Source organism: Mastomys coucha, unplaced genomic scaffold (genome assembly GCF_008632895.1).
Source record: "Mastomys coucha isolate ucsf_1 unplaced genomic scaffold, UCSF_Mcou_1 pScaffold5, whole genome shotgun sequence".
Lineage (NCBI taxonomy): Eukaryota > Metazoa > Chordata > Mammalia > Rodentia > Muridae > Mastomys > Mastomys coucha.
The window spans coordinates 9,961,466-9,989,235 of NW_022196911.1; the positions used below are offsets into that span (position 1 = coordinate 9,961,466).

General features: G+C 40.8%; 1 protein-coding gene across 8 annotated transcripts in view; it reads right to left on the reverse strand.

Moving 5' to 3' along the window:
• Prkn (parkin RBR E3 ubiquitin protein ligase) overlaps positions 1-27,770 on the reverse strand; it is a 1,238,651-nt gene that overhangs the window by 792,711 nt on the left and 418,170 nt on the right. For 7 of the 8 annotated variants that reach the window (XM_031350749.1, XM_031350751.1, XM_031350752.1 and 4 more), the window contains one exon: positions 5,343-5,464. In XM_031350749.1, coding sequence (XP_031206609.1) covers positions 5,343-5,464 — 122 coding nt within the window. The remainder of the gene's footprint in view (positions 1-5,342; positions 5,465-27,770) is intronic. The other variant, XM_031350750.1, reaches the window with a different exon arrangement.

Genomic DNA, 27,770 nt, shown 5'->3' on the forward strand with positions numbered 1-27,770 from the left:
AGTAATTATAGTGATTGTGGGGGGAAATATTATCCAAACTTCCTGGCTGTAGTAATCTCCTGGCTTCTGATTAATTTTAAGACTAACAAACTGAGTGCAAACAAAGAGATAGGACTGGTGGATAATGCTGGCAACCTGGCAACCTGGAGTGGGTGCGGGAGAGACTTTCCATGTGTAGCTTCAAGCAGACACTAAGGTTTGAGTGGGCTTTGCTCCAAGGCAACTGTTCCAAGGGAACACGTGCACGCATGTACCCTCTCTCAGCTCATGGCTGCACTTACTCCATCCCCCAAGTATTATTGGAGACAATGACTTGACTCTATAAGTAAGCTTTTGTGTATTTGAAATGTATTTCTAATTAGACTAGCCAGTTTCTTCTCATCCTACAATGACTTAGCCGTTTTCTTGAGGAGCGTGGGCAGTGCTGAGAGCGACAGGGGTAGTAGACCTGGTGCTTCACACACAAAGGAACAAGGCTCCATCAGGATTAGTGACGCACAGCCCACAGGGAGTCTAGAGCATCCTTCAGAACAATGGAGCTCTCTCCATCAGCAGCTACCCTGAACTGAAGTCGCCAGTCCAGGCAAAGTGTTAAAGGTCATATTGTCCCTGAGAATGCTTTGGTTGACACCATCAGGTCCTAGGAAAATCTTTGAGCCAGCGGCAAGAGTCACTCTAAATTACCCATTTAACTGCTCAAAAAATACAATCAGAAACAATCGGGCTGCACAGAGCAACCCCTGCCGGGCTCACCCCTGTCTCATTCCTGCATGGCCCCAAGTGGGTAATCTTTGAAGGAGTAGTTGAAAAATTGAATGCCTGCCATGTTTTTCCAATCAGTTGTGCTCACTATTTTCCAGCCAGGACTCACATTTCTAAAGGGTATCTCCATCTAGTTGAAACTCTGGTCAAGGTCACCGTGAAATGAAAAGGATATTTTGATTTGGAAATGGTAGAGAACCTGGTGTGTGAGTTGATTTTCAACTCACTTGCAAGGTCATGTCAAAACCTCAGACTCCAATTTCCCTTCAGGACAGAAATGGCTAATGTCCATCTTCTTTGTCAGTGTATTAGGGGCAGCATATTAAATGTGTATGGCTCAGTGTTTCTATGTGCTCTATGTAAGTAGAGTAGAGGAGATACTAGCATTATTAATGAGTCTCTAATAACAACAAAATATGTAGAGGTGACCACAAAGATGTGCTTCCGGCACACACACAGCTCTTTGCACACAGAGTTCTCTAGACAAGAGAAATGAAATCATATACTCAAAAGTAACTCAGATGGCTAAGATGAATCAATCTTTTTCTCCTCTAAAAAATAATTCATCCCCAGATATTCTTAAATGAACCATGCATTAATTTATAGCAATTAGTCACTTGCATATGATCTCATGTTTTATTCTCATAAACAGAAAACATTGTGCAAGCTGCTAATTTTTATAAAGAAATGGGAAAATAAAACCTAATGGGTGACTATTATTTATTAGAAGTCATCCTCCTTGGCACAATACAGCACTTGCTCCATCAATGCCCCAGTGGAGCATGCAGGCTAAGCAACAACAGTTCCAGTGCCTTACCAATCACAAAAACAGAAGCATCAGATCTCCTCTGCTGTGGACCAGGTACACTGATCTGAAGTATGGATGAAGAGGACCCATCTTTAAATTATGCTATTTCCATTTTCTCTACATCCTTCAGAATGTTTTCCATGGGCGTTTTCAGTGATCATTTAGTATGTAGAAAATGGTTAAATAACAGACTGCCAAGTGCTCCATTTGTTCAGGAAGCACTCTATCCTAGGAAAGGCCAGGGCTGTGGGCAAAATAGAGAAGGTTTTTCCCTCCCAGTTCCAGTATTCGATAACAGTGTGACACTGGGGTCTCACTTAACCTCATGAAGTCTCTTTATTAGAGACATCCTACTTTGTAAGTTTATCGTAAAAATCAGAGAGAATTACAGATGGAAAATTCAAGGGAGGAAACTAACAGGCCCTCGGCTAGCACATCATAACCAAAGAGACTGATAGATTCTAAGATGCCAGATACGGTTTCTATGATCTATGAAGTCAATGTGTGGAATCTCAAGAAAAGGTTACAACCTTCAACGTTACCCACTTTGTGCTATGCTATGGGTAAGATACAGGAAGAGTTGATCAGGATAAAGTGGGAAAGAAAGTGACAGGCCACCTGACCACATAAAGCACATAGTGGAATGGTGAGCAGCACAAGGAGAATTGAAGAAGTGGTGAGAATGAAGGAAATCTCAGTCCTGGGGACAGCATGTGAGGTAGGACTCATACACCATTGCTCTCAGGAATGGCCCTGGAGAACAGAGTGCTGAGATGTCAGCTTCGACTGTCACTCACAGGCGTAGCCCCAGCTGCCTCTGAACCAGTGAGGTCGAGAGAGCTTCTGCTTCTCTGAAAGGAATCTGCTAAAGCCCGGATTCTCATACCAACTTGCAAATACATATATACACATGTAGGTAAGTATGTATGTGAATGTGACAGAATGACAACAAGAAGGAGGTGACTCATTTAGATAAGTTTTGAATACTGTTCTAAGCATCCTTTATACTGCCATGTCTCCCTACAACTAAAGATACACAATGTCATATCAGTGAATGGCTATCCCCAAGTAGACACACAGAAGTGGCTATGCTCCGGGGCGTTCTAGTTCCGTGGTTGTTTTCCAGCCTGGCACCATACTGCCTGTCTGACTGTTCCACGTTGCTTACTTCATCCAGGCTCCGGCCAGCATCGAGCACCACACAGAACCTGCCATGCTCTGCTTTGTTTGGACACACTGAGACAGAAACACAGCAGGGATTTGTTATTGTTTATGTTGGGGTTTTCTTTGTGTCCTCTCTTTGTCCCACGTAAAGCACACTTTCAAATGACAAGTTGCATATGAAATTACATATTTATGGTTCTAGATCTCTCCATGGATCCTCCCCTCTCATACCACCCCAGATTTAGCTTCATGTTTTATCGCCTCCCTGATTTCTGTGCTTTGTTTGTGTCATATATATATGTATATATATACATACATATATACATATTTTGTATGTATATTCATATATACAAAAAGACAGATTATCCTGAAACTTTACCAGTCTAGACAAAAGCAGTCTAGGTAAAACTCCCCATTCTCAAGCTGGTTTTCATGGGTGACCAGCTGGATCCCTTTATGACTCAGCTCCCTCCAATCAAAAAAGGGGTGACTAACAGCACTTACTTAAGAGTGTTCCTATGAAATAAATAATGCAATGCATGAAAAGAGTTCAAATGCTGCTGTTGTTCAAATTCAGACTCCCCAGGAGGTGAGGACATCTCCCCCACTGGGAGCCATCAGGATGAATAGAGAAAAGGGGAGCAGGAAGAAGAAACACTTCTGTTGGAGCCACACAGCATGCTCCTAGGCAGGAGCCCTGTTCAGCATGAACTCTAGAGAAGAGTCTATGGCAATTACTTCAGATGAAATGATATGGCTTCTTAGTGGATTTCATTATTTAGATAAAGATACTGCATCCCAGATACAACTGAATCACAGGTCTGAGTCAATGGACAATTGTTTCTCCTCTATGTGGGATGTTTTTAAAGGTCTTAAGCAAATCCTTGTTATTCTCACTGATCAGGACTTGCTCTGTCTCCCTGTTGCCTGCACAGTGAACTTTGAGTGGCCCCCACCACTGGTGTCTCTAGCAGGTAGTTGGGGCACTTATTCATAGCTGAGTACCTGACTCTCTTGAACTTGGTGCTTTTTATATGACCAGATCTCCCAAATGCTGCTGTCCAGGGCCACATCCATATCACAGTCTGCTGCCACATCCCACACAGCTCTGGGGACAGAGCTGACTGGGGTAGTGAGGGAATGAAGGAGAGACAACACACAGAGACACACCAACACACAGACACATGACCAAGCTGAGGTCAAGTGGACTGAGCTCTCCAGTGGAGAAGCTGCAGGACTGCAGAAGCTCTGTGTGTTTATAATGTACATTGAACTGCTAACACAGCGGTCATTCCATATAGAGGAATGTATGCAATTAGGAGGCAGGGTTGTGGGTACACAAGTGGATCAAGGAAACACGTTTAGTTAATCTCAGTAGGGGAGCAGTCTTCAGGACATAAATATCCAGGGGGAGACAACACCAACAGACATTTTCTGTACACACCATCAACATCTGAACACGGACCAGAGAGAGATTTTACTCTTCCTATGAACCTTACCGCACAGATGGGAAAGCGTTGCCATTTTCCCATGGGTCTAAGGGGGTCCGTGGTATGACCAGCTCATGTCAACAATACACATTCACTCAAGACTTGACACCCACAGGGCTTCTGCTACCTCCACCTCCAATACATAAAACCATTGAGGCAGTATGGAACCTATACAACAGTTGCCCTAGTGTTTTATATCAAAGGTTGGCAAGCTTTTCCTCCAGATACAAACTACAGGCTGTACAGGCCACCTTGCCTGATGCCTACAGCTGTGTGTCTGTAGGCATCAGGTGCAGAGGAGGTGGCCTGGGTCCCACCAAACGTTATTTATGAACAGTGGAATCTACATGTCAGAGAATGACCATGGGTCATACAGTATGTTGGTGTTTTTAATTTTTCTTCCCCAGTGATTTGAAACCATGAGACCATCCCTGCTCGGGGTGGTAGGGAGGAAAGTAGAAAGCTATGGCAGAGCGTGCTTTGGGGCCACTGTTTTCAGTGCGAATGCCCAGGCTCTTCAAATGTCCTGGTTTTATTATTATTATTAGCAGTAGGTTTTAGCTCAACCTCTATGCACTGTTCCTGGATGAGCCTTCTGGTATATTCTGACATGTGCAGCCATGATGCCACCACGCAAATCCAGAACACATTTCCAGAACTCAAAGATGTAATTTCATAGTTTCTTCTGTAAAATATTCCCATCAGTGTGAACCCATCACTTCTGCAAACAGGCTTGGTCCAGCCTTTCTGCAGGTCTGAGCTAAAAAAGAAAAAAAGGAAGAAAGAAAAAAGAAAGAAAGGAAAGGTGTTGTGTGTGTGTGTGTGTGTGTGTGTGTGTGTGTGTGTGTGTGTGTGTGTGTGTGTGTAGTGGGTGGACATAACTGTTCACCAGAGAAACTTACAGAGCAGAAAAAAAAAATAAAAAAACAAAAAAACAAAACCCAGAGGGAAAGCTACATTTGACATGAAGTTTGCATGCTATCAGCACAGCCACCCAGAATAACATCTTCCTTTCATTGTGGTCATACTCAATCAGAAGCAGGGAATGATGGCTCCCAGAGACATTTATTGATCTGGGCAAGAGCAGTTCCATGAGGACACTGCTCCCACTTTCTTACCTGTGTCAAGGTGAGAGTTGCTTGTTTGCAGGTGCCGCACTGAACTCGGAGCTTTCCAGGCTGGACCTTGTGGCAGGGGCCTTTGCAGTAGACAAAAAAGCTGTTGTAGGTGGGTTTAACTGCTGAGAGAAAACAGAGACAATACCCAATCAGTGCTAGTCCAGACTGAGCCAAGATGCCATCTATAAAAGCCTCTTAGAGGCAAGCTGCATACTAACTCCATGGGAACGTTTTGTGAAATTAGAAGAAGGAATGTTTCAAGGAGGAGATAACGATTAGTTTTATGTTAAAAAGGGTTAAAGTCTCCTCTTTTTGTCAAGCCAACAGCCCTGTGACTTACTCATCAAAGTAAACAGGCCGCTGCTGCCAGGAGCTGGGCAGGAGCATTTGCAGCACCGGGAAATTAAATGCCTTCCTCTCCTCGCTGCTGAAGCCTGAGAAGAGGACAGGCAATTCCATTCCGAGACTCTGGAAAATGCAGAGGCTGCTGCCCCGAAATTCTATTTCATGCTTCTGTACACAACAGCAAAGACTCACGATCTTTTCTTCTTAGAATCATATCTGTACAGCCAAGCCTGCCTTTCCCTCATGATCTGAGTTATCCGACCACAGTTGCCGGGTTCCTACGGAACACTTGCCCAAACTCAGTAACATATAAAATAAGAGTCCTGAATCCCATGGAGCTTAACAGATCCTGCAGCCTGCGCAGAAGTGCAAGCTTGGCATTTTGTTAATAGTCTCCCTAGCTGGACAACTGCCACTCAAACAGAGTATTTGCAAGTGTAGCGGGTAAACATGAAGGGATCAATCTAATCAAATAATTTCTCTCAAGTGTCAATGTTCTCAAAGTGCCATTCCTTAAAATATGGGAACCTTTTATGGATATTTGATGCTTTTTGTGTCTGAAAAGAACTGACTAGAACCCCGTAGGGTATGATAAGTGTTTTCTAAATTCCTAAGTTTTCCCAACTTAATAATTTTTGATCATTATTTAATTGTTGCTGGAGGTGAGACACGTGTGTTTATAATTTTAACCATATTGTCAGAAACATCTAGAAAGAATATGCATTCCTTGCGGTTATAAATGAAAGGTTTTGGTCATCCAAATATACGCAGCTGACTAAAAACAGTATAGAGACAATGAGCAGACAGAAGAAGTCCTTGCCATTTATTTACTCAGCTTTGCTGATTCTGTAGCTGACAGAACTTTCTAAAATATAAGATAAAATAAAGAACATTGTGATGCCTTTGTACTATATTCTATAACGGGTGCTCCTCGGCAATGAGCACTTAGCTGTCAGTTTGAAAGGCAAGACAGACTATAAATACATGTTTGTGTTGATGCTAAATATCTATTTTGACGTCTCTCTGTAGCTTTAGTGACTTTGTGGGCAAGATATTCTAGTTGTGACTATCACATGGTTATCGGCAAATATAATTGTTACATAAGATATATGTGGGTCAGAATTGAAACACATAGCCATGAGTCCATGTCACGGTGATGTTTGTAACATAATAAATGATTGACTGTCAAAAGATCACAGGAACTGTGACAACTCTAACTGTGTTAAGAATAGTATTCCATCGCTGTTAAAAACTTATCTAAGAACCCCAGGAAAGATTTCCTCACTGTTAACACTTATCAACAATAGGAACACATTGGGTCCTACAGTTTTCATAACCCACCTGTGAAGCTTAAACAATAAAAAAACACAGGAAGAATGAGTGAAAGAAAGCAAAATCTTTACAAAAGGGAGTCAGTCAGGGCCTCAGTCAGGGCACTGTGGGTAGATGTGAGGAGAGGAGATTAAGACCTGCTGGGAACTGAAGACTCCTCTCTTCCCTTAGAGCAACAGCAGTGTCTGAGGTACTGTCTCCATTAATGATGTTTGGGGGGAGGCTAGTCCCTTCCACCTCTGCCTGCCTCAACTTTCACTAAGTCCTTGAGAAACCTGTCACAAAATGCTGCATGCCACCTTGGAGCCCCGGAATCCTGAAGGATGGCATGCAATCCATTACACCTCGCTACCCAGCCGATTAATAGCCTGGCTAAGGGAGACCAAGGCCAGCGCAGTGCAGGCCGGGGCACATTTCAAGTTGTTGGCTTCATCCAGCCAAGCGGCTGGGGGTTTCAGGTGAATCATGAGAGCCCTTTTCAGAGTGGCCTCCCTACCATTTTGTCAGTGTGACATGCTTCACAGTGGGCAGGCTTCTGGGTCCTACTGTGTCATGGAGCATACTGCGCAGGAATGACAACAAATGCCCCACACTTTTGTGGGCAGGGTTCCCATTTGGCTTGACTGATGAGCCTGCAGCTGGAACTCATGGTCAGTTATTCTGTGAAAGACCTCAAAAGCCTTTAGCAGGAACTTGGTCCCTCCAGTCACTAAGGCGCTTTCTCCTGCTTCCACCTCTTTGGGACCTTCAATATCCTTTGTTCTCCTTATCCCCAGGTCTCTCCTTCAAGAGCCAAAGTAGCTGAAGTGGATTATGTTTACAACGTGTCCTATTTTATATAAGAAACAACAACTAGCGCAGGGGCTGTCCGTAAATGCATTGCCTGCCTGTGGATCCCATTCCCCTAACTGGGTTGCCTCATCTGTCCTCAGTGGGAAAGGATGTACCTTGTCCTGGAGTGGCTTGATGTGCTAGTGGGTGGTGATACCCAGGGGTGTCGTGGGGGCCTCCCCTTATCAGAGGAGAAGGGAAGAGAGGAATGGGGGAGGATCTGTGTGAGGGGGTACTGGGAGGGCAGAGGATGATATTTAATATATTTTTTGGATAGTAGGCTTAAAACCTAAAGAGTCATTTTAATAAGAGAGGTATTTATTCCACATGAATACATTAAATATTGTATAAAACATTAAACACAACTTTGCTGTCTTAGAGGCCTTCCTACCTCTGCCATATTGACACATGTGCAAACAATACGTGGCCATTATCTCTGTGTGGCTATGGAGCACTGAAAACGTGGCTAGGGATTGGTCTTTTCTTGTTTTGTTAATTTTAAAAGAAACTTCATTTCAAAAGCCACAGGTGGGTAGCAGGTGGCAACACAGATGATAAAAGCACAGAGCGTCTAGCCTGGCCTCAGTCCCTTACCAGGGACACAGACAGACAATTCTAAGCAAAGAAGACAATACATACCAAGGAATCCAACTACTCATCTGAACTGCTAGTATGAAAACACAGTTGGAAGGAGAAAAGGAGAAGAGAAAGGGTGGGATTGGAGGAAAGAGAGCTGGGCAGGTCCAGGCTACTCAGAGCCAAAGGGCCAGAAAGGCTGCTCATCCTGCTGTGCTCTGACTTCTATCGCATGGGACTCCACAACTATCTTGCACTTCAACTGACCATCTCCACATTTACAATCTAACCATCATCCTCAATGTCCAACTGGAATGAAAATTCTTACAGGAATTCTTTCTGTTGTTTTCCACAAATATGATGGTTGCATAAAATAGTATCTAAGATCACAAAAGTGTTGGGCTTTATAATGTCACTTCTGAACAACTGTCTTGTTCCCACGCTGTAGAAGCAGAGTAGGTGTCCCAGCATGGGATCTCCTTCTTCACAGACTTTGGCCAGCTTCTTCCACACTATCTGGCACTTGGTAGTTATGTCTCCTTCTCTCTTGCCCACTTCTGACTGGAGCCTTATGGTTGTTTCTTAAATATCATCTGAACAGTTAGTAGCATTTTTCAGCTACTATCTGCAAGCCCACTCCATTTGCCATATCATCTAATCACATAGGGAGTAGATTCAGTCCTTGACAACCCCGACAAGTCTCTTTCAGACTGTACCAATGGAAAAACATTCTTAAGCTGTGTCAAGGATCCAGAAAGAGATAACTGGACAGCATCAGGGATCTTGATGGTACATGGCTGGGTGGCAGTCCTTTAGAAAAGACTTGACCACAGTTTTTGAGTATAAGTCTCATAAACTAGGCACTAAAACTATGCAACATGATCAAAATCAGCACTACCACTCATGTCTGGCATAAATCTCCATACATAACATGGAGAGAGAATTACTTTTCCCTATACTGACCTTATTTGACAGTTCCAGTCTGGACAATATACATAGATAGCATTTGCCTTACATGGTTCCATATTAAATCCATGTAGTAGAGACTTCCTGAGTTATCTCCTGTGCATAATGTCTCCCTGGGATCATCACAGGGTGTAGAATCTATCCTCTTTGATCACAGGTAGACCACAAGTGAGGAGCTGCTCAGCTTGGCAAGTCAAACACAGAAGCTTCATCAGTTTACTAGGACACCTTCCACCTGGAGAACCCTAGGTAGCAGTCTGAGGAAAGCCATTTCTTCAAGAGATAAAAGATGCTCTCCTCACAGATCTCTTACCTCATGGTCTTGGGAAGTGACTGTCTCTCTCTTTCCATTCCCTTAAAGACTTATGGCACTTTATGTACATGCCATTGGTCCTAGGCTCAGACTGATTCACAGTTGGCATCTACCTGTCTCATTTTTCTGTCCAATTTCATTCCATTTTATATGGTCCAAAAGCTAAGAGAAGTACTTTGAACTTAGTTAAAAACCTGTATGTGTTGGGGTCATTGTATTTTCCCATATCTTCAAATGCTATGAAAGTCGTAGGTATGGCAGTATGAAGACAAACAGCGACATAAAACTTGCTGCCGTGATTGCCAAATGCTTAGAATGTCTCTGGGTCAGACAAACTTGTAGAGCAACTCCCCACATTCTTTAAAACATTAGAATGTAACTCCTGAAAGCAGGAAAACTGACTCTATTAGCAACTTAGAACTGTAGTGAGCAGAAAATAATGTTAAAGATCAAAACCTGAGCCAGATATGTTGGCATATAGTCATAATCTCAACTCTTGGTTTGTGAAGGCCAGAGGGTTAGGAATTCAAGACCTGTTTCAACTGTCTTTCACTTCCTCAGAAGAGTCAAATTCTCAAGTTTAACCCTAGATGGATTCTAGTGGGGAAGGCAGTAGTATGTCAACACCTCCCATCGCAACTCATCTCCACTGAGTTATTTAAGCCAACGGAATTCAAACACCATCCCATGATTTTAAGAAGCCCTATTCTTAATTCCCGTGGAGTAACCAAGGCAATGCTGTATTATAAACAACTTCCAGTTACATAACCAGCCATCCACTGCACGTGCCCCTAAAATAGGTTTAGCAATCTCTAAGGAGACTCTACCCTTACAAAGTTATAACTTAACTCTCAAATTTTTCCGGCTTGGGTTTTTAATTAATGGATCTGAACGATGATTTCTTCTGGCGAGGCAAAAAAACCTGCTGATTAAATGTGATGCCTTTGCTTGATTTCTTTTCGGTCGTTGTTGCCAATTTATTTTTTCATTATTCATTTGGAAAGTAATAAAGAGATCTCCCATGCCAAGCTAGAACTGTAGAGTGAAGCATCATTTGAGGATTGCGTTCATGTAAATAAGGCAAAAAGCCAAGCAGAGAAAGAATGCTTCAAATGCTTTTTCTTCCTATAAATGGGCCAGGGATGAATGCCAGCAAAGTCGTCTAGCACAGGAACTGCTGGGATTCATGGTTAGGTCAACTTACAATATCGAGCACAGTATACAGTACTTAAAGAAAATATGTACAACCCAGATGTGTCTATCTAGACTTACAGAGGGGGTAACGCTGAGCTTGAACAGCTATGTTAAACTTGAGCCATAATTTGCCACTGTGAGCCAATCTACTGATCCTTTCTCGCCATCTTCTAATTGCTGAAAGTCAGATGGTAACAGCAGCAGCGTCCGGACTGTGGTAAGGATCTTAACAGTAAGAACACGGGTGAAGTGCGGCGCTATGTCCCCCACACTGGGAGGTTCTTACCCAGTGCCTGTCTGTACTTACTGTGCTCTCCACATTAGAACAAGTCACTCCTACATCCAAGGACATTCTTTTCTCAATTTTATAATTGTTACATAATATTTACATCTTCAACCTACTCTGAGATTTAGAAATAGCTGAAGTGTAATTCTTCACTAATTATTTTTATTATTGCTTCATGCCTAACCAAATCCTTTGCAGTTCAGGAGTAGTGGTATGGAACACAAATCCTGTGTAAACCCTTGAACATATTTACAGCTTACTGGAGTCATTTTTCTTTATGACGTGAGAGTTGTGAGTGCATTATACTTTTAAAAGGGTAGAAGCAGGAAGCAATTATATGGATCTACCTTCGTAGGCAAACAGAGTTAAAAGATTAAGTCCATATAAAATAATAACTATTGTATTGTGATATTAAAACAGCACTGAAGAGGATTCAAAGTAGGTTTCAAAGTTCCACTTTAATGGCCAACTCCCAAATTACTGATTATCCTTTGAAATAGGTACAATTACCATAGTTTCATAACTAAGACCTCAGGACCTCCTGGGATGAGTGTTATCCACAGAAAAGCAACACAGATTTGAATGTGACATTTCCTAATGCCAAAGAACCTACTTTCCCCTTGGCCAGATGATAATAACTTTGACTCAGGGGCAGTTTTTAGTAACTACTGTGGGGACTGACCTCACAATTGTTAAAAATTGGGCTTTCACCCTGGTTAGCAGATACACCTTAAGGCCAGGGATCACAAAAAAATCTCAGCTCCTGCTTACATCCTCCCTTGCCACCACCATTTAATCCTTCTTTTATTAATGCTAAAGCTTTTATGGAAATTCCCATCACCATCTTTTACCACTGGTAGTTGACAGGGGTGTGCAGGCACAGAAATTACCAGGGAGGAAAATTAAGCATTGTTCCTAAAAATCAGTACACATTCTTCCAACTGGCTATTGACCCAAGAAATGGCAATCCATGGCATGGCATCAGAGTCGATAGACAATTTTTGTTTACTTTTACGAAAACAATCCTTTTCTTGATACTTGAGATTTATCAAAATTAATTGATTTAAATCTCCTATTGTAAATGTTCTGAGCATTAGAGACAGAAACCGATTAAGTAAATGAGCAATCAAATCTGCTTTAATGAGAGACATCAGCAACCAAGGCATGAGCCTTCATACACCCACATTCCTCATCTGAGTCCCTCCACAGCAGACAATTTACGGAGTTTTGCATAAATACTTTAGATATGATATAGCCTACTTTACCGCTGTCATTAAACAGGTCTCAGGTTTCCATGGTTTCAGTATCCTGTTCCCCTGTGCCAAGTGATGAGACAGGATGTATTGTTTTTCTTTAGTGTTGCTGTGATTAATTAGAAAAGTATGGTATGATATGAAAAACAGGAAGTGATTTCTTTTCTGGGTTAAGCAATGATATTGTGAATGACACATACTTCTAAAAACAAATGACAGGATCATGAGTGAACTCCAGGAAGGGGGTCCTGACTCCAAAGGCCTCTGATTTCTAGGGGAAGATGTGGCTATACATCACAGTTGGCTCAAGAGTCCCTACTTTCTTCACTTAAACGCTTGCCCCTCTGAGTCCCTTAAGGTTGAAAGGCTTACAGCACAGGGAAGAACCTCACCTCGGTAGGGGTGTGCATGCTTCCAACAGTTCTTCCACATTTTCCCAGGCGTTTCATGAGCAGCATTCGATTGTGCTACCAGTGCTATGCTCCTGATCTCTGCCTTTTCCTTCTTTTTACTCAGAAGGGTCGGGAAGCAGGTGAACAGATATTGAGCACACTCATGGATCCCAACCCTGAGAAGCTGGAGATATCCAGCAAGCTCTTGGGATTTGGTACCTGGAGAGCTCAGGAAGCCACTTGAATAAGCTACTTATAACCCTGCCTGTGCTTCCCCTATGGTGGGACACTTCCTAGACAAGAGCAGTACCTGGCTTTTAAAGCCACTGCACGTTTGCAGGGCAATGCATATTGCATACCACCTTTAGAAAAAGAAACTGAATTTAGCGACATTAAAATAGAAAATTAAACCCACAACATGATTCATGGTAGACAAGCATTCTACCACTGAGCTACATAGGTCAAGTGACCCAATATCCAGCTTTCTAAACTGACGTAAACCTCATCTGCCTAATGCCTGGTTGCTTGGGGGATGGCAATCCCTGTAGAGAAGCAGGTAGTGCTATCTAAGATAAGACTATCAGTACCTCTGCAGCTTCACCAATAACATAACCAACAAGTGTTGATGGGACTTTCACTGTGCCTATGTCGGACACTCCGTTAGTGGGTGAGAAGCCACTCCTGTCTCCACAAGACGCACCTTAGCAGTTTTAAAATCCAAGGATGAAACTGACATGGAGGGCTAGAGTGATCACTGAGCCATCAAAGGCTTCCAACCTAAACTGACTTGGAGTCTGATACATGGTATGAACAGTATTCACTATGCATATACAGCATGGGAAAAGCCTGGTGTTCACAGGACAGACACTGAATGACTGGGGTAAGAGTGTACACTTCATCATGGACGCTTTGTTTAAAAAGTTCTGTGACTATCACTTTCAGACTTGGTATGGCTTCCAGTGGCCATGATTCCAAATTCTCTCCAGGACCCTCAATTCTGAGATGTATAGGACCTTATAGGCAGCCAGAGGTGAGGTCCGCAACTTGGTCGGTGATGCAAGACAGGGATCTTCTCTTGTTCGTACATTGCTTCAGGTCTCAAGTATGACAATGCATGGTCATCAGATGGAAATCCCAGTCTGAGGAAGCTTGAAAAAAGCCTTCAATGCCCCAGAAGAAACGAGCAGGCACATGGGTTGGAGGAAGGAGAGTCGCATGTGGAGATAACAGAACACACAGAGTCCTGTGGCTGTCAGTGGTATCAAGCTCTCTTTCAGTTGCATTTTCTGGAAAGCTTAAGTTTTGGGTATCCTGGGCACCCAAGGATTCTGATTAACCCAGATAGCTGAGCAGCTATAGGATGACATGTGCCTCCTTTCCATAATGGCCTTCATTTGGCTCTTGCTCTCCTGACTCCCAAATTAATTCTTTCATCTTCTTCCTAGATGCCTGGTTTTGGATTTCTGAAGTAGCTGCCCAGGCCTTGGTAGGAGATATTTCACCTTTACCTGACTCCCCTGCCAAGTAAGACAAGATTCACATTGCAAAAAGAATCGCCATCTGAAACCTTATTGCATCTCTGCTTTTTAAAAGTCCTTCATTTTCCTGCAGCAAAGGTTTGGTGCTTCAGGGTGTGGACATGACACCTAGGACTCCAGGGCTCTTAGCTCAGAAGGAAGCCTGAGAGAGAGGATACTTTCATTAGGTACCCCACTCCCACTATTATACGGCCAGTGTATCAACTGCTGGCCATCCATGTTAGGAAATGCTCCTGCCTTGCTCATTTAAATATTTTTTCTTCATCAACATATTTTCTTGCCCAGTAAACTATGTCAGCCTTCCAAACTGCATCTGAACAGTGATAGCAAAAGGGAAAAAATACAAACACTTCTGCTATGTTGGATGCATCTGAGAAAAGAATGTAGGAAGAGCTGGCTAATTTTAGTATTTTTAGTCTGCTGCGGTAAGTAATATTTTTCTTAGACTCATAAACATATCTTTTTTGTTGTTGTTGTTGTTTTGAGACAGGGTTTCTCTGTAAAGCCCTGGCTGTCCTGGAACTCAACTTTGTAGACCAGGCTGGCCTTGAACTCAGAAATTTGCCTGCCTCTGCCTTCCAAGTACTGGGATTAAAACTGTGCGCCACCACCGCCCAGCTAATATATCTTTTAATTTTTGAAAAAAATTTATCTTATGTTCATGTGTTTTGCCTGCGTGTGTGGCTATGTATTATGGGCCTGCCTGGAGCCCATGTAGGTCAGAAAAGGATATTATATCCCCTGGAACTAGAGTTACAAATAGCTTTTAGCCATTGTATAGGTACTGGGAACTGAACCCCAATCTCTGAAAGAGTTGAAAGTGGTCTTAACTTCTGAGTCATTTCTTCAGCCTCATAAAACTCGTTTTAAAAGCAACACCAGGCCCATCCACTTGTTACCATTAAAATAAAAATTCAAGACTTACTTCCTAACATCAGGAAACAGCTTCTGCTCTTTGAAAAGTAGTTAAATAGACATTTCCACCTGTTGCTTGATGGGCATAATTATTTCAACAGTTATGAGTTGACATAAGCACTGTGCCACTCCCTGGCCCTTCTTCTTTGGACTGGTGCTAAGGGGCTCACTTGTCTCAGATTGTCTAGAACCTACCAGTTTTTGAAACAACTTTCCTAAAGTAAACCATTGATTACCTCATGTCCCCTACTTACCTGCTTAGTAATTTCAGCACCTGAGCTGCATGAACCTTACTTCTATGTGCCTCCCTTCCACTGCTCCTCCCTGGTCCAAGCTAATCTGTGCCTTCATACAGCACAACTTTTACTCTCAGAATATTTACATGGAACTTGCTATGAAGTTTTTAAAATATAGGCATCTACCCCACATTTTTATGGAAAATTGACCTGTATGGGGAAGAGTTGTGTCGAGAGTCATTCTTAGCTACTGCTGGGTATAAGCTCCAAGTATGGGAGCGCTCCCTGTGCTGTCCAGTACAGCAGCTGCTGGACACATGGCTGTGGAACACCTAATCCATACCTTGTATAAACAAGGGATGAATGGTAATGCATTTAATTAATTTAAATATAATCCTTTGCTGGCTAGTTTTTATCTGAATTTGAGAAACACTCAATAATAATAATAAATATTATAAATATCAAAAATAAGGGGATATATTGATTAATGTTATATATATCTGTATATATACATAAGTATTATAAATATCAAAAATAAGGGGATATATTGATTAATGGTGACTATAAGCCTTGGCAGACTTTTAAATTTGTAGATTTTTGTTAAATATATGTAAAAGTAATTTCTGTCCAGTAAAACAGACAATAGCAAAAATACATGATGTGATGTACATTTTGCTGTTGAGGAATAGCTAGCTTTGCAGATATGCCCTGAACTGTCCACAATATTTTTATCCCTCATTAATTGCTTAATTACAACATTTTACATGTGTTTACTTTATATTTTGCTCTGAGAGTAATTTTATGTTTTGTGACTTGTTCCGTAACACATCCTTGTTTTGGGGTTTATGATAAGTTCTCACTTTTCTCCATGTTCTTCCTGCCCGCTGACAGCATCTAAAGCAGCACACAGCCTACTCTTTCTACAAGGCCCAGTCCCACCATTCCCATCCTAAGACATCCTTTGGAGATGTCTTAATTGATTCTTCTATCAGATGCAAAATGATTAAGTTTTGCCTAGTTTTTTTCTCAGGGTGCTAAACTCATATATATATATATATATATATATATATATATATATATATATATATATATACATACACATATGCCATATAGATGCCATTAGTAGCAATGTTGATATTATGGGAAGAGATCATCCAGCAACCAATTTTGAAACTGACACTGGAGTATGACAAAGTCTTTTTGCAAATGATGAAATCACAACAAACTGACCTCAAAATAACTTAATCTCTGTGACAATATAATGAGGTATGTTCTGCTGGGCCCATTAAAATGACATGCAGTGGGATAATTATTTCTACAGTGTCAGAATTCTAAAGCTAAAAGTTTTGCAGCTTCTGTTATTTGGCAATGCTAAGTGAATGTTGTCAAAAAATTAAATCTAAATTGGTTATAAATCTTCATTTAACTGTACCATGCAGGGAAGGTTACATTGTAATAGCCACACTTTTGTCATCATTAGGAAAAGGCAGAGTCTTATTTTAACAGTATTAAGACTATTGAAATTATTGTTTGTTCTACATAGTTGCCATTGGTACTGAGCCTTTGATGGTCAACCCTGAGTGTGTGGGCAAGGCCGACAACAATGGACAGCAGGGCAAGCAGTGTTCTGGTCTAGCAGTGATGCTGGGCCTCCCTGACCTACTGTGAGGCTTGTAAGATGCTGGGCCTCCCTGACCTACTGTGAGGCTTGTAAGAAGGCTACTTTTCTTTCCCAACTACATTTTCCTAACTGATTAAAGGATCTAATTTCAGAAAACAGCCCATTTTCAACCCAGTTTGCCTGACTTTTTCAGGCAATGACCTGTGGTTTGATCACCTGTCTAAACCATCTGTTGGCTCATTATAATCCTACAAATGGTCCCTCAAAAGCTCCATCATGCCTTTTAGCAGCAGCAGCAGCAACTGCTCAGACAGGGAGGCCTGATAAGTGGCCACTCCCTGGTGTAGGTAGTTTCTGCTGAGCCAAAGAACGAAGCTGGACCTTTATAAATTTTTTGATTTATTTTTGATTTTTTAAAATAATTTTTAATGTTAGTAAAAGCCTATTGTGAGATAAAACTCTTGTCTTGTCTTTGGGAAAGCTTTCATAGACACAAGAAGAAAGCCTTGGGAAATTAGACAAGAACATCAAAAGAAAAACCTTAATGATTTTTAAAACTCAGGTTAAATGTGGCTTGCAATAGTAATTGTGGCATAAACTCATGCTATGGGAAGCCTGTAAGAAGCTTGGCTGTATGGTCAAACCTGATAGCTATAATATTAAGCATGTATATATACATATAGAGTCAATAAATATACTCTCACAATTACTATTCACATACTATTTTATTTGACTAAGAAACATTATGTCAGAACAATGTAGAAAAATATGAGGTATTAAAATTAACTGCGATTTTTCTAAAAATAAATTTATTTAGAGTTTTTAAAAAAAATCTGTAGCTGTTCATCAAGTCTCTCAGATGATCTATTGAAATTATTGATGATATAGTCAGTATTTTTTCTTTTATTTATTTTTTTACCTCATATAGAAAAGATTTAATTTAGCTTAATTTTGTTGTATCTTTTCCTGAGTCTTTTTTATTTGTTTCACTTAACATTTACAAAGTATTACATTTATTATGGCAAAAGATAATTCTTTAAAGCAACACTATTTTCCAAAGGTACCCAGAAATAAAATCTCTCTCTCTCTCTCTCTCTCTCTCTCTCTCTCTCTCTCTCTCTCTCTCTCTCTATTATCCATCCATCCATCCAACCACCTGTAACCCTCCTGGTTTGAGACCCACCCACCCACCCAACTAACTAACTATCAATCACCTCTTTACCTTTTAGGGGATGAACATACATATAGCCAAAAAAGAGTTTTTAAAAGAACAGCAGTATCTCCAGGAGAAAACAGTTGGTAGAAGAAGCCATGGTGATCAAGCCAATAAAGAGAACTGTTTGGAAGAAAAAAAACAACTGCACATTTGCCAATGAGCCCAGAGATAAAGATCATGGAGAAAACAATTCCTGCTTTCACAAACTAGCAGCTTTCAGGATTGACTTGGGGGAATCAGCTCCAAAACACACATGCTATGTTTCCGTTGCTGTCGTACAAACAGAACAGACTCCTGTGGGGTCATGAGCCCCAGGTTCATCATGGCATCAATGACTAGGAATGACATTTCCTGCTGCTGTTAGGGACTACTGAGTGAGCACTTACTTCAATGCCCACATGGTGTTGTGTTCTATTGGAAATCACCAAAAAGCTAATGTTCATTTTGTGAGCTTACAGATGAAAAGTGAGGTTTGGCAATGTAATTTACCCAGAGTTGCAGGATTTGTTGTCATTCAAGGGGTTTAAACCTGGCTTTGTGTGATTCCAATGTCACTGTAGTCTCTGCTGTAATAAGCCTCAGCCTTTAGAGATTAGCTACGATGCTTGGAGGGGAGCATTCTTTTCTGGAAAATCACCAATAGAGATACAGGAGGAGAGGAAGAGGAAGAACGTAGCCAGTGTAGTGGCAGACTCAGGAATAACCAGATCTGGGTGCTGTGTGGACATCCCAGCAGCTGTTAGGATCCAAAAACAGGTTTGTAAGATGTTCTGAACTCCCCAGTTTATTCATCCCAAACAGAAATAACAATACATGCCTCTTACAACACCTGACAACAATGAGCACAATCAAATATCCTTGTCCACCATGCATATTCAAATTGATAGCATGAAAATGGCCAGGGATGCACCCTATTAGATCAGAGTGCATGAAGGAAAACCTTCAGCAGAAAGATAAATAAAATAACGGAGTGACCAATCAATCAAGAGCTCATGAAGATCCAAATGCAAATCCCTGTGTAATGAGTGAGATATGAGCCTGTAATCCCAGCATACTCTCAGAAGGGGGAGGCAGGGAGAATATGAGATCCAGGACAGCCTGAGAGACATAGTGAGACTGTGTCTTAAAACAAATAATCAACAACAACATGCCATGAAACATTCAAAGCAGGGGTGAGCAAACCCAAAACCAGTATTCAAGGCAGCCCAGAAGGGGCTACAGGTAAGAAAGGCAAGGAAGGAAGTGTCTGGTGGATATCAGAGGCCACACTCATCAAGTGTGAGAGCCTCTAATAGAGACCTCCCAGGGACATGACAAGCAGATAGACGCATACCAATCCTCCTCCATTTCTTTCTCTCTGTTCTTTTGAAACGAGATGTAGAGGGAACATACATCTAGATAGCACCTACTATCCTGTGTCACTGGCTGGCTACCTTCTCTCTCCCGAGTGTTCATTTTCATGAGCAAAGAGGACATGGCACCAACTCACCCAGTGCCTCCTTTAGACAGTCATTACACCATTACATCAGAGGCACTGACACAGACCTGGTCCTGCCAACCTTGTTTCCTTTCAGAACTCTAATGCACAGATAACACACAGTCTGACTAGGTTTTCCCAGAATGTTCACTTATGAAGTGAATGAGTGTGGAACTTTCCCTCCTCTTTGCTCTGCTTGCTCTTGGTTCTGGCTCTGTACCTAACATTTGCTACTTATTGGAGGAATGGAACTGACAGAAGAATGAGGTAGACTTCATCATTGTGGTGTCTGTCATTCCTCATCTGTGTTGTTTCTTTGACAGTAACATGGTCGATGAATGGAATTTGTTGAACCTCAGAGAACAGTAAAATACTGTTCCTGCAGCCCTGGTCTTGACTGTTATCTTAATGCAAAGTCCTCAAAGTGAAAATGCCTTCTATAATATCAAAAGGATTTGAATCACATTTGAAGTATCAGTGGCCAGTGCTTCAAATAAACGTTCTCAAATTGTGAGAATTGTTAGTCTCACAGACTAAACTCTACACAAGCTGTGATCGATTGCCTAGCATTATTTTATTACCCATATAAGGTGACTTTAATATATAAAATCTAAATACCAATATCAGTGAAGATGGCCACTCCTTTGCTGAGGTTGCTTGATATGGCAAACAAAAGGGGAGTTTATACATGTATAGCCCACCTCATGTACAGAGGATGATATAGGAGGTGGGCCTGTCATGATCATATGAACTCCCATATCAAATACCTCCAGACTGCCAGAGCCAAGAAGAAAGGGAAACAGAACATCCTGGGTCTTTGAAGTCATGATCTGCTATGTTGTGAGAGTCCATAAGAGGGCCACATGTCAAGGCACCACAGGGACCTCAGAAGCTCAGAGAAGCTCAGAGAAGCTCAGAGAAGCTCTGCATAGTCAACAGCCATCAAGAAAGTGGAGACCTCAGACTTACAATAGCAGAAATGATTCCTGCCAATAGTGAAGTGGAATTGGGAAAGAACTCCAGACTTCAGAAGGAAACACAATCTAGCCACTGCCTGAATTGCAGCCTTGTGACCCCTGATCATAGAATCCAGCTAATCCATGCTCAGATCCATCATCTATAGATATCACGATTACAAATGTGTGTTGTTGGAAGCCACCGGATCTTTGGTAATTTGTTGTAGAGCACATGATTATTATAGGTGAGTTGTTTCCTTAATCTCAATTACCTTTGGTTTTTGCAGATGATAATCATACACAGATTGCAGACAAATTCAGTACAAGTACTTAATGCAGTAATTTTTTCCATACAAACTAAGATAAAGGGATAAGGCATAAGGATGCAGTCAGTTAATGGTAATAACAGGAGTGCACATTGTGGGTCTTGCAATCTCCTATACCAGTTAGATATGCCTGTAAACAACAAAAAAATAGGAAGTGGATAACGGATCAGCCTCCTATGCGTATAGGTTGAATAACATAAAACAATTTCATCAAATCTGGCAGCATCTATACACTTATGCCCACATACCAAGAAAGGCAAATTATTATTTTCTTTAAGTTTTTTTTTTTTATTTAATGCTAGTGTGTACGGTGTGAGAAGTGCATGCATATGCTCTTGAAGCATCACCCAGAGAGGAGCTATTTCCTGGTCTACTTATCTGAAAGCATGTGCTCCTCAGTGGTCATAGCTTTAGATAGTCTTAAGTCCTCCTCTCCATAGAAAGGCCTTGGCTATGAGGAAGGTTATTGTGATCTATTTTTAAAGCACAGTGATGAAAACATCTCTGACGTGACTTGGATCTTTGATATTTTCACAACTGCATGGCAGATATTGGTTTATGACTATAAATTTAGTGCTAGGAAGGCTGAAGCAGAAGGATTTAGGTTTCCAGGAGGGTGTGTGATACTCAGAAGGCATCTACCTAATAACAGCAGCAACCAGAAAACAAGATCAGACAAACAACAATAACAACAAAACAGTATGTTTTATTTTACATAGTAGCATTATGGTAGAGCAGCCAGAGAGATCGAAGATGAAATTGATCTCTCTCTGTGAACCCTGAGTAGGGTCTCCTTATCTCTGCACACTCCAGAGGGCCTACCTTAGTGCCCTACAAATGGCAGATGCTTAATAAGCATGTACTGATCCCTAATACTAAAGTTGACAGTATCAGTAGCCAGTGTGTCTTCCTAGAATATACTTAGTTCTGTGGAGAATGTCAGCTGAGACTTGCCTGAAAAGTAGTGAATAATTAATCTAAAAATGAACTACTGTTTATAGTAAATGAATGAAGAAAATACGATCCCAAACTCTGGCTAATGCAAAGATACTGCTTTAAATAGAGTAATAATCTGACAGACATTAGGTTAAACAAGTCTAATTTTATACAGTTCACATAATAAGTAAAATCTGTACCTGCACATATATTTACATGTGTATGATTATACATATGTATGTATATGTCTCTATATATGCTTTTATCCATCCATCTATCTATCTATCTATCTATCTATCTATCTATCTATCTATCTATCTATCTATCTACGTGTGTGTGTGTGTGTGTGTGTGTAAGCATATATTCAGTTTTACAAATGCTTCTTTCCTCCACTGATCCCATTGTAACTTCTATAGATTTGAAAGCCAGTGCTTATAATCCCTGGTTCCTGCCTTGGTTCCTCAGACAAACACTACCATGGTTGGCAACTGTCAAATGGTATAATCTTCTATTTAACCTTCATGCCCAACAACAAGTAAGGCAACAAGTAAGATCTTATTGACTATAGATCAAATGACTGAAATAACCTAATACTTTCCCCAAACTTGAAAGCAATAAAGCCTTGGAAATAGTGACTTGACACAGTTAATCTGGTGTGATGTTGGTGTTAATGGTATGGACTAAAATGACCTCAAGCAGTCAGGAGGAAAAGGAGTTCTCTATACTCACATTGCAAATCTTGAGTGGAGGCTTGGCTTGGCTATGCACAGCCGCTAAGCCTTACACTAGGTGGGAACCCTTCCATCTTGTTCATTAGTGTGGTGGCTTGTGTATGAAAGACCTCCATATGCTTATACATTTAAAAACTTGGACCCCAAGTTAATAGACCTGTTTGTGAAGGATTGAGAAGTGTGACCTTGTTGGAAGAGGTGTGCCACCAGGGATAGATCTGAGCTTTCAAAAGACACATGTCATTCACAGCACACCCTCTCTCTGACTCACGGTTGTGGTTGTGAAACAATGAATCAAGATGTGAGCTCTCTGCTCTTCCTTCTGCCAAGCTACTTCTCTGTCATCACGGACTCTAACTGGTTGAAACTATAAGCCCCCAATAAAATGCTGTTTTTAATAAGTTGCCTTGGTTATGGAGTTTTATCACAGCAATAGAAAAGCAACTAAAGTAGGTACTATATAGTTCCCTCTCATGAATACTGTAGCAACTTATATTCCAAAGCTATTAGGTAGGAAATCTTCAATTATATATTTAGGAAGAAAAATAACATATACACATAAGGAAGGACATTATGATAGGATAGTATATCTCAACTGTGGAAAGATTAAAAACTTACTTACTTATAACATGGTCCAGTATTAGGGATGGGACATTTTTACTTTAGGCGTATAGAACTCTCAACCTCAAAATAAAATTGCACATTCAGACCACCATCATGACATTGGCCTGTGACTCATTCTTAGCTGTGATAGAGAGTTTCAGTTTTCAACTTTCACAATTTCATAATGATGTAATTTCACATATCTTAGAGGAATATTCAACAGCCTTGTAATCACACATAAAATTTAAGATACTATTCAGATAAAATGGGAGGATTTCAGTGACATGGGCATGTTGCTAGTAGCCCTTAGAAACATATTAGACAATGGCTATGAACTTTCAGTCCACTGAGTGAGGCTGAGTACTTTTCCACTCTGCCATTTGCCTGTCAAATTCATGGAAAATATCCTTGAGGTGAAGAAATGGGGCTGAAACATGAGCCCTAACCCTTCTGAAAGGTGACATTGTATAAGCAGTCCATCTTACAGTTACCTGGATGTGAGGACTCATGTCAGTCAGTGCCTGGGCTTGTTAGGAAATGCAGAGACCTCATCTTGCTACAGAGAAGACAACAGAATTGGCATTAGGCTCACCTGCACCCTTTCCAGTAATCTCATGGCTCACATTTCCTTTTATGGACTTGTGGTCAGACTCAACTTCAACATCTTTTGAACTTTTTCATACCAGAACTCATTCTCTGGCAGGAAGTAATAAATCCATCACCTAGGTACTGCTGTCTAGAGGCTGCTGATGGGAGTAGTGTGCCATGGACTCTCAGCTTCTTCCCCTGGTTGCCTGCCTGGTTTAGTTTAGGTGATCATGTACATGCCCATGAGTGCAACCATGCACTTCTTGTTCCGACAGGATAGCTGATATCACACATATCATATGCTGCATAATGTACAGTTGTGATGGTGGCCAAGATCACTTCCTTATTTTAAGTACTCTCTACATAGTACATGAGTAGAAAGGTCCTGGCTTTGCCTATGAGAGCCATGCTCTGATGCTGACTCTGTCAATGAGGATTTATAGCAAGCTGAATCGGCCTTGCTGAGCATTAGCCTCCTCATCTCATCAGACAGACTTGAGGCAACCAAACAAGAATCTGTACAAATGCCATTTATTTAGATTCATATGTATGAACTAAGATTAAATACAGAGATGCATATACAATTCATAATTATGCTTAAAAGATGTATTTTGACAAAAAACTAAATACCTGCCCACCCATACATACAACTCCCAAACACATGTACTTGCACACACATTAACACACACATGTACACACACAAAGATAAGGTACCTACACACAGACATACACACATAGACATATAAACATAACATACAAACACACATACACATATGTACATATACACACACATACACATACACATATATGCATACATCATGGGAAGGACTGGTTCCTAGGGGATTCTGTTGCAGAAGTAATAGAAGTACAAGAATTTTAAATAATGAAATAAAATCAGAAAAAAAAGTCAGCAAAATTGAAAGAGTTTGGTGAGAAAGAACCAGAGTTCATACCTTAAGAGATTTGGGGTGGGAGAAGAGGCAGTGAGAATCTCCAGGCCTTAGCATCACTTGGTGACTACAGGTACACCTGTACATACATTTTGTTTTCACATACATTTTGTTTTCATGCATGTCATTAGTTACATAGCTGGTATGATTTCTCTAATAAAATCAGCCTTTTGTGTGTATTTATCTTTATGTCTATGTTCTTTAGCACTTGATGGTTTTGTTAACTTTTAGCTAAGAAACATTTTGAAAGTGTGAGGTTTCATCTTCTTAATGTGGTGAACAAAACCACTGTAGTTTTTCTATTTATATTATCAGGTGTAAGATTCCCCACACGTAGGACTCCAACTCTCCCTACATCTATTACAACCCAATTCCTGAAAACCATGGTTTTTCAAAACCCAAAATATATTCAATTATGGTTTTAATGTAAGAGACTCTTTAAATGGTCAATAAATCTAAAATCCACAAACATTTCAGTTTGGGTTTAGAAATAGTTCAAATATGTGAGCCCTGTGTTATGAAATTGTAGCATTGATTTTCACTTTGTATTTGACCTCTACATGAAAGCATAAAGGACTGATGTCTGATTTTACATCAATTTATCTTATTCTCTTCACCTTGCTCTTTACCTTGGAAAACATGGTAGGGAAAATATTAGACTTTGATGTAGTTAGCTTTAACTGTCAACTTGATGTAGTCAAGGGTAACTTGAGAAGGCCATCTTAACCAATAGATTTGCTTAGATCACAGTGGCCTGTGGGGGTGTCTTGTTTTAACTGTTGTGAGAGTTTATGGATATGAGTGCTTTGTCTGCGTGTATGTCTGCATACCAGAAGAGGGCACATATGATTGTAAACCACTGTGTACTTGCTGGGAACTGAACTCAGAACCTCTAGAAGGGCAACCCACTTATGGGTGGTTCCATTCCCTTGGCAGGTATCCTTGGCTATATAACAGAGCTAGTTAAGTATGAATGAGCAGAAGAGATGGCAAGCTACATTCCTAAATGATTCTTGTCCTCGGGTTCATGCTTTGATTCCCTGGCTTGACTTCCTTCAATGCTGCCCTGTAATCTGGAAGTAGAAGATAAAATAAGCCTTTCCCTCCCCAACGTGCTCTTTGTCAGGATTTTGGATCACAGTAACAGACTGCAATTACAACTGCTACTACCATTATCCCCCAAGTTGTATCTAGAGTCAAAGTTATATGAGTTAAGTATTCACCAGGGATGAAAGTTCCCTCACTGTGATAGTGCTCACACAGAGAGTACCAGAAGCACATTCTAAAGAGAAAGAGCTAAGATTATATATATCTATAGAACTCTGAAGCATGGATCCAAATATTCCCTTTAACCCTGAAGTCTAGAAAGAAGGAGAGAGTTCATTTTTCACTTTATACTTGACTTCTACAGGAAACAGGGAGGGACTGGAGAAATGGCTCAGAGGTTAAGAGCACTGGCTACTCTGTACTTACTTAATTATACTCTGTTCTGAGTTCAATTCCCAGCAACTACATGGTGGATTACAACTATAATAAGATCTTATGCTCTCTTTTGGTGTGCAGACATATATACAAACAAAGCGCTCATATGCATAAGTGAACCTTTGCAGATCTTGGTGGTACACACTTTTAATCCCAGTGCTTAGGAGGCAGAGTCAGACAGACTTGGGTGAGTTTGAGGCCAGCCTAGTCTACAAAATGAGTTCCAGATCTGCCAGGGCTATATACAAAAACCCTATCTCAAAAAACAAACAAGCAAAAGCAGGCAGCTCATTTGGGTATGGTGGCACACACCCATAGATCCCAGCAATTCAGAAGGTTGAGACAATGGAAACATTTGAACTCAGAAATATAAGATCAGCCTTGTCAACAAGGAAAGACACTGAGTCAAAGTAAAATTCAAGACAACAACAACAGTTTGCATTCAAAAAATGAAATACACATTAAGGTAACCTTGGTGCCCTGTTGTGAAGGTTAATCTACATTGTGGCTTGATGTGCACAGGCCTGAATGTTGCTGTATATAGAAACCCCCAAGTTCAACTCACAAAAATGTCAGTGCTGGGACCACTGAGAACTGAGCATGAAATGATCGCAGAATAAGAGGGATTGAAACATATGATGGAACAGACGTCTCTCATCTTTATTTTTATTTAAGACAGTATGTTTTAGGTAGGCATATTTCAACTGAAATATGAAATTCGCAAAAATCACTACATTCAGATCAACTTGTCTGTAAAAAAAAGTCATCATAAGAACTGTGGAATTGATATATAAAATAGTTCCTTGGAAGGGGTAGAAAGCATTACATATGAAATGCAAAGCAAACATGGGTCCTGTATGTTATTACAGACCATATATGAAGTTAGAGAGTAAAGACAGACCTAGAGACAGACCACTTCAGAGACAGTTAAGTATTGGGCAGCAGCACCTCTTGCATTCAGGACAGGTATGGATTCTTGTTTAAGGATTTTGAATATGAGATTATGAATCATTAAAATGGAAGGGCAGACATTCATGGGAAAAGTGTTTAATCCATCGACCTCCCTTTTGCTGAAGGATAGCTAACTGGTCTGAAATTCATGTCTGATAAGAATGTGAACTGATTGAAGTTATAAATATCTTCAAAGGACCATCCAGACTTCATTAGAACCTTTTTTATTAATGAGAACAAAACAGGAGAATTATTTCTATCGCATGTGTAGGAAAATCTAATATTGCACTTTCCATTCTAATTTAGGCACATCAGTGTAAGAACTCTGATTTATCTTATTGGACATTGAACCAAAGGTCACATGTGTTCTAAGCAGGTGTTACACAGAGTTCTGCCCCCCACCCTTCTCTCTCT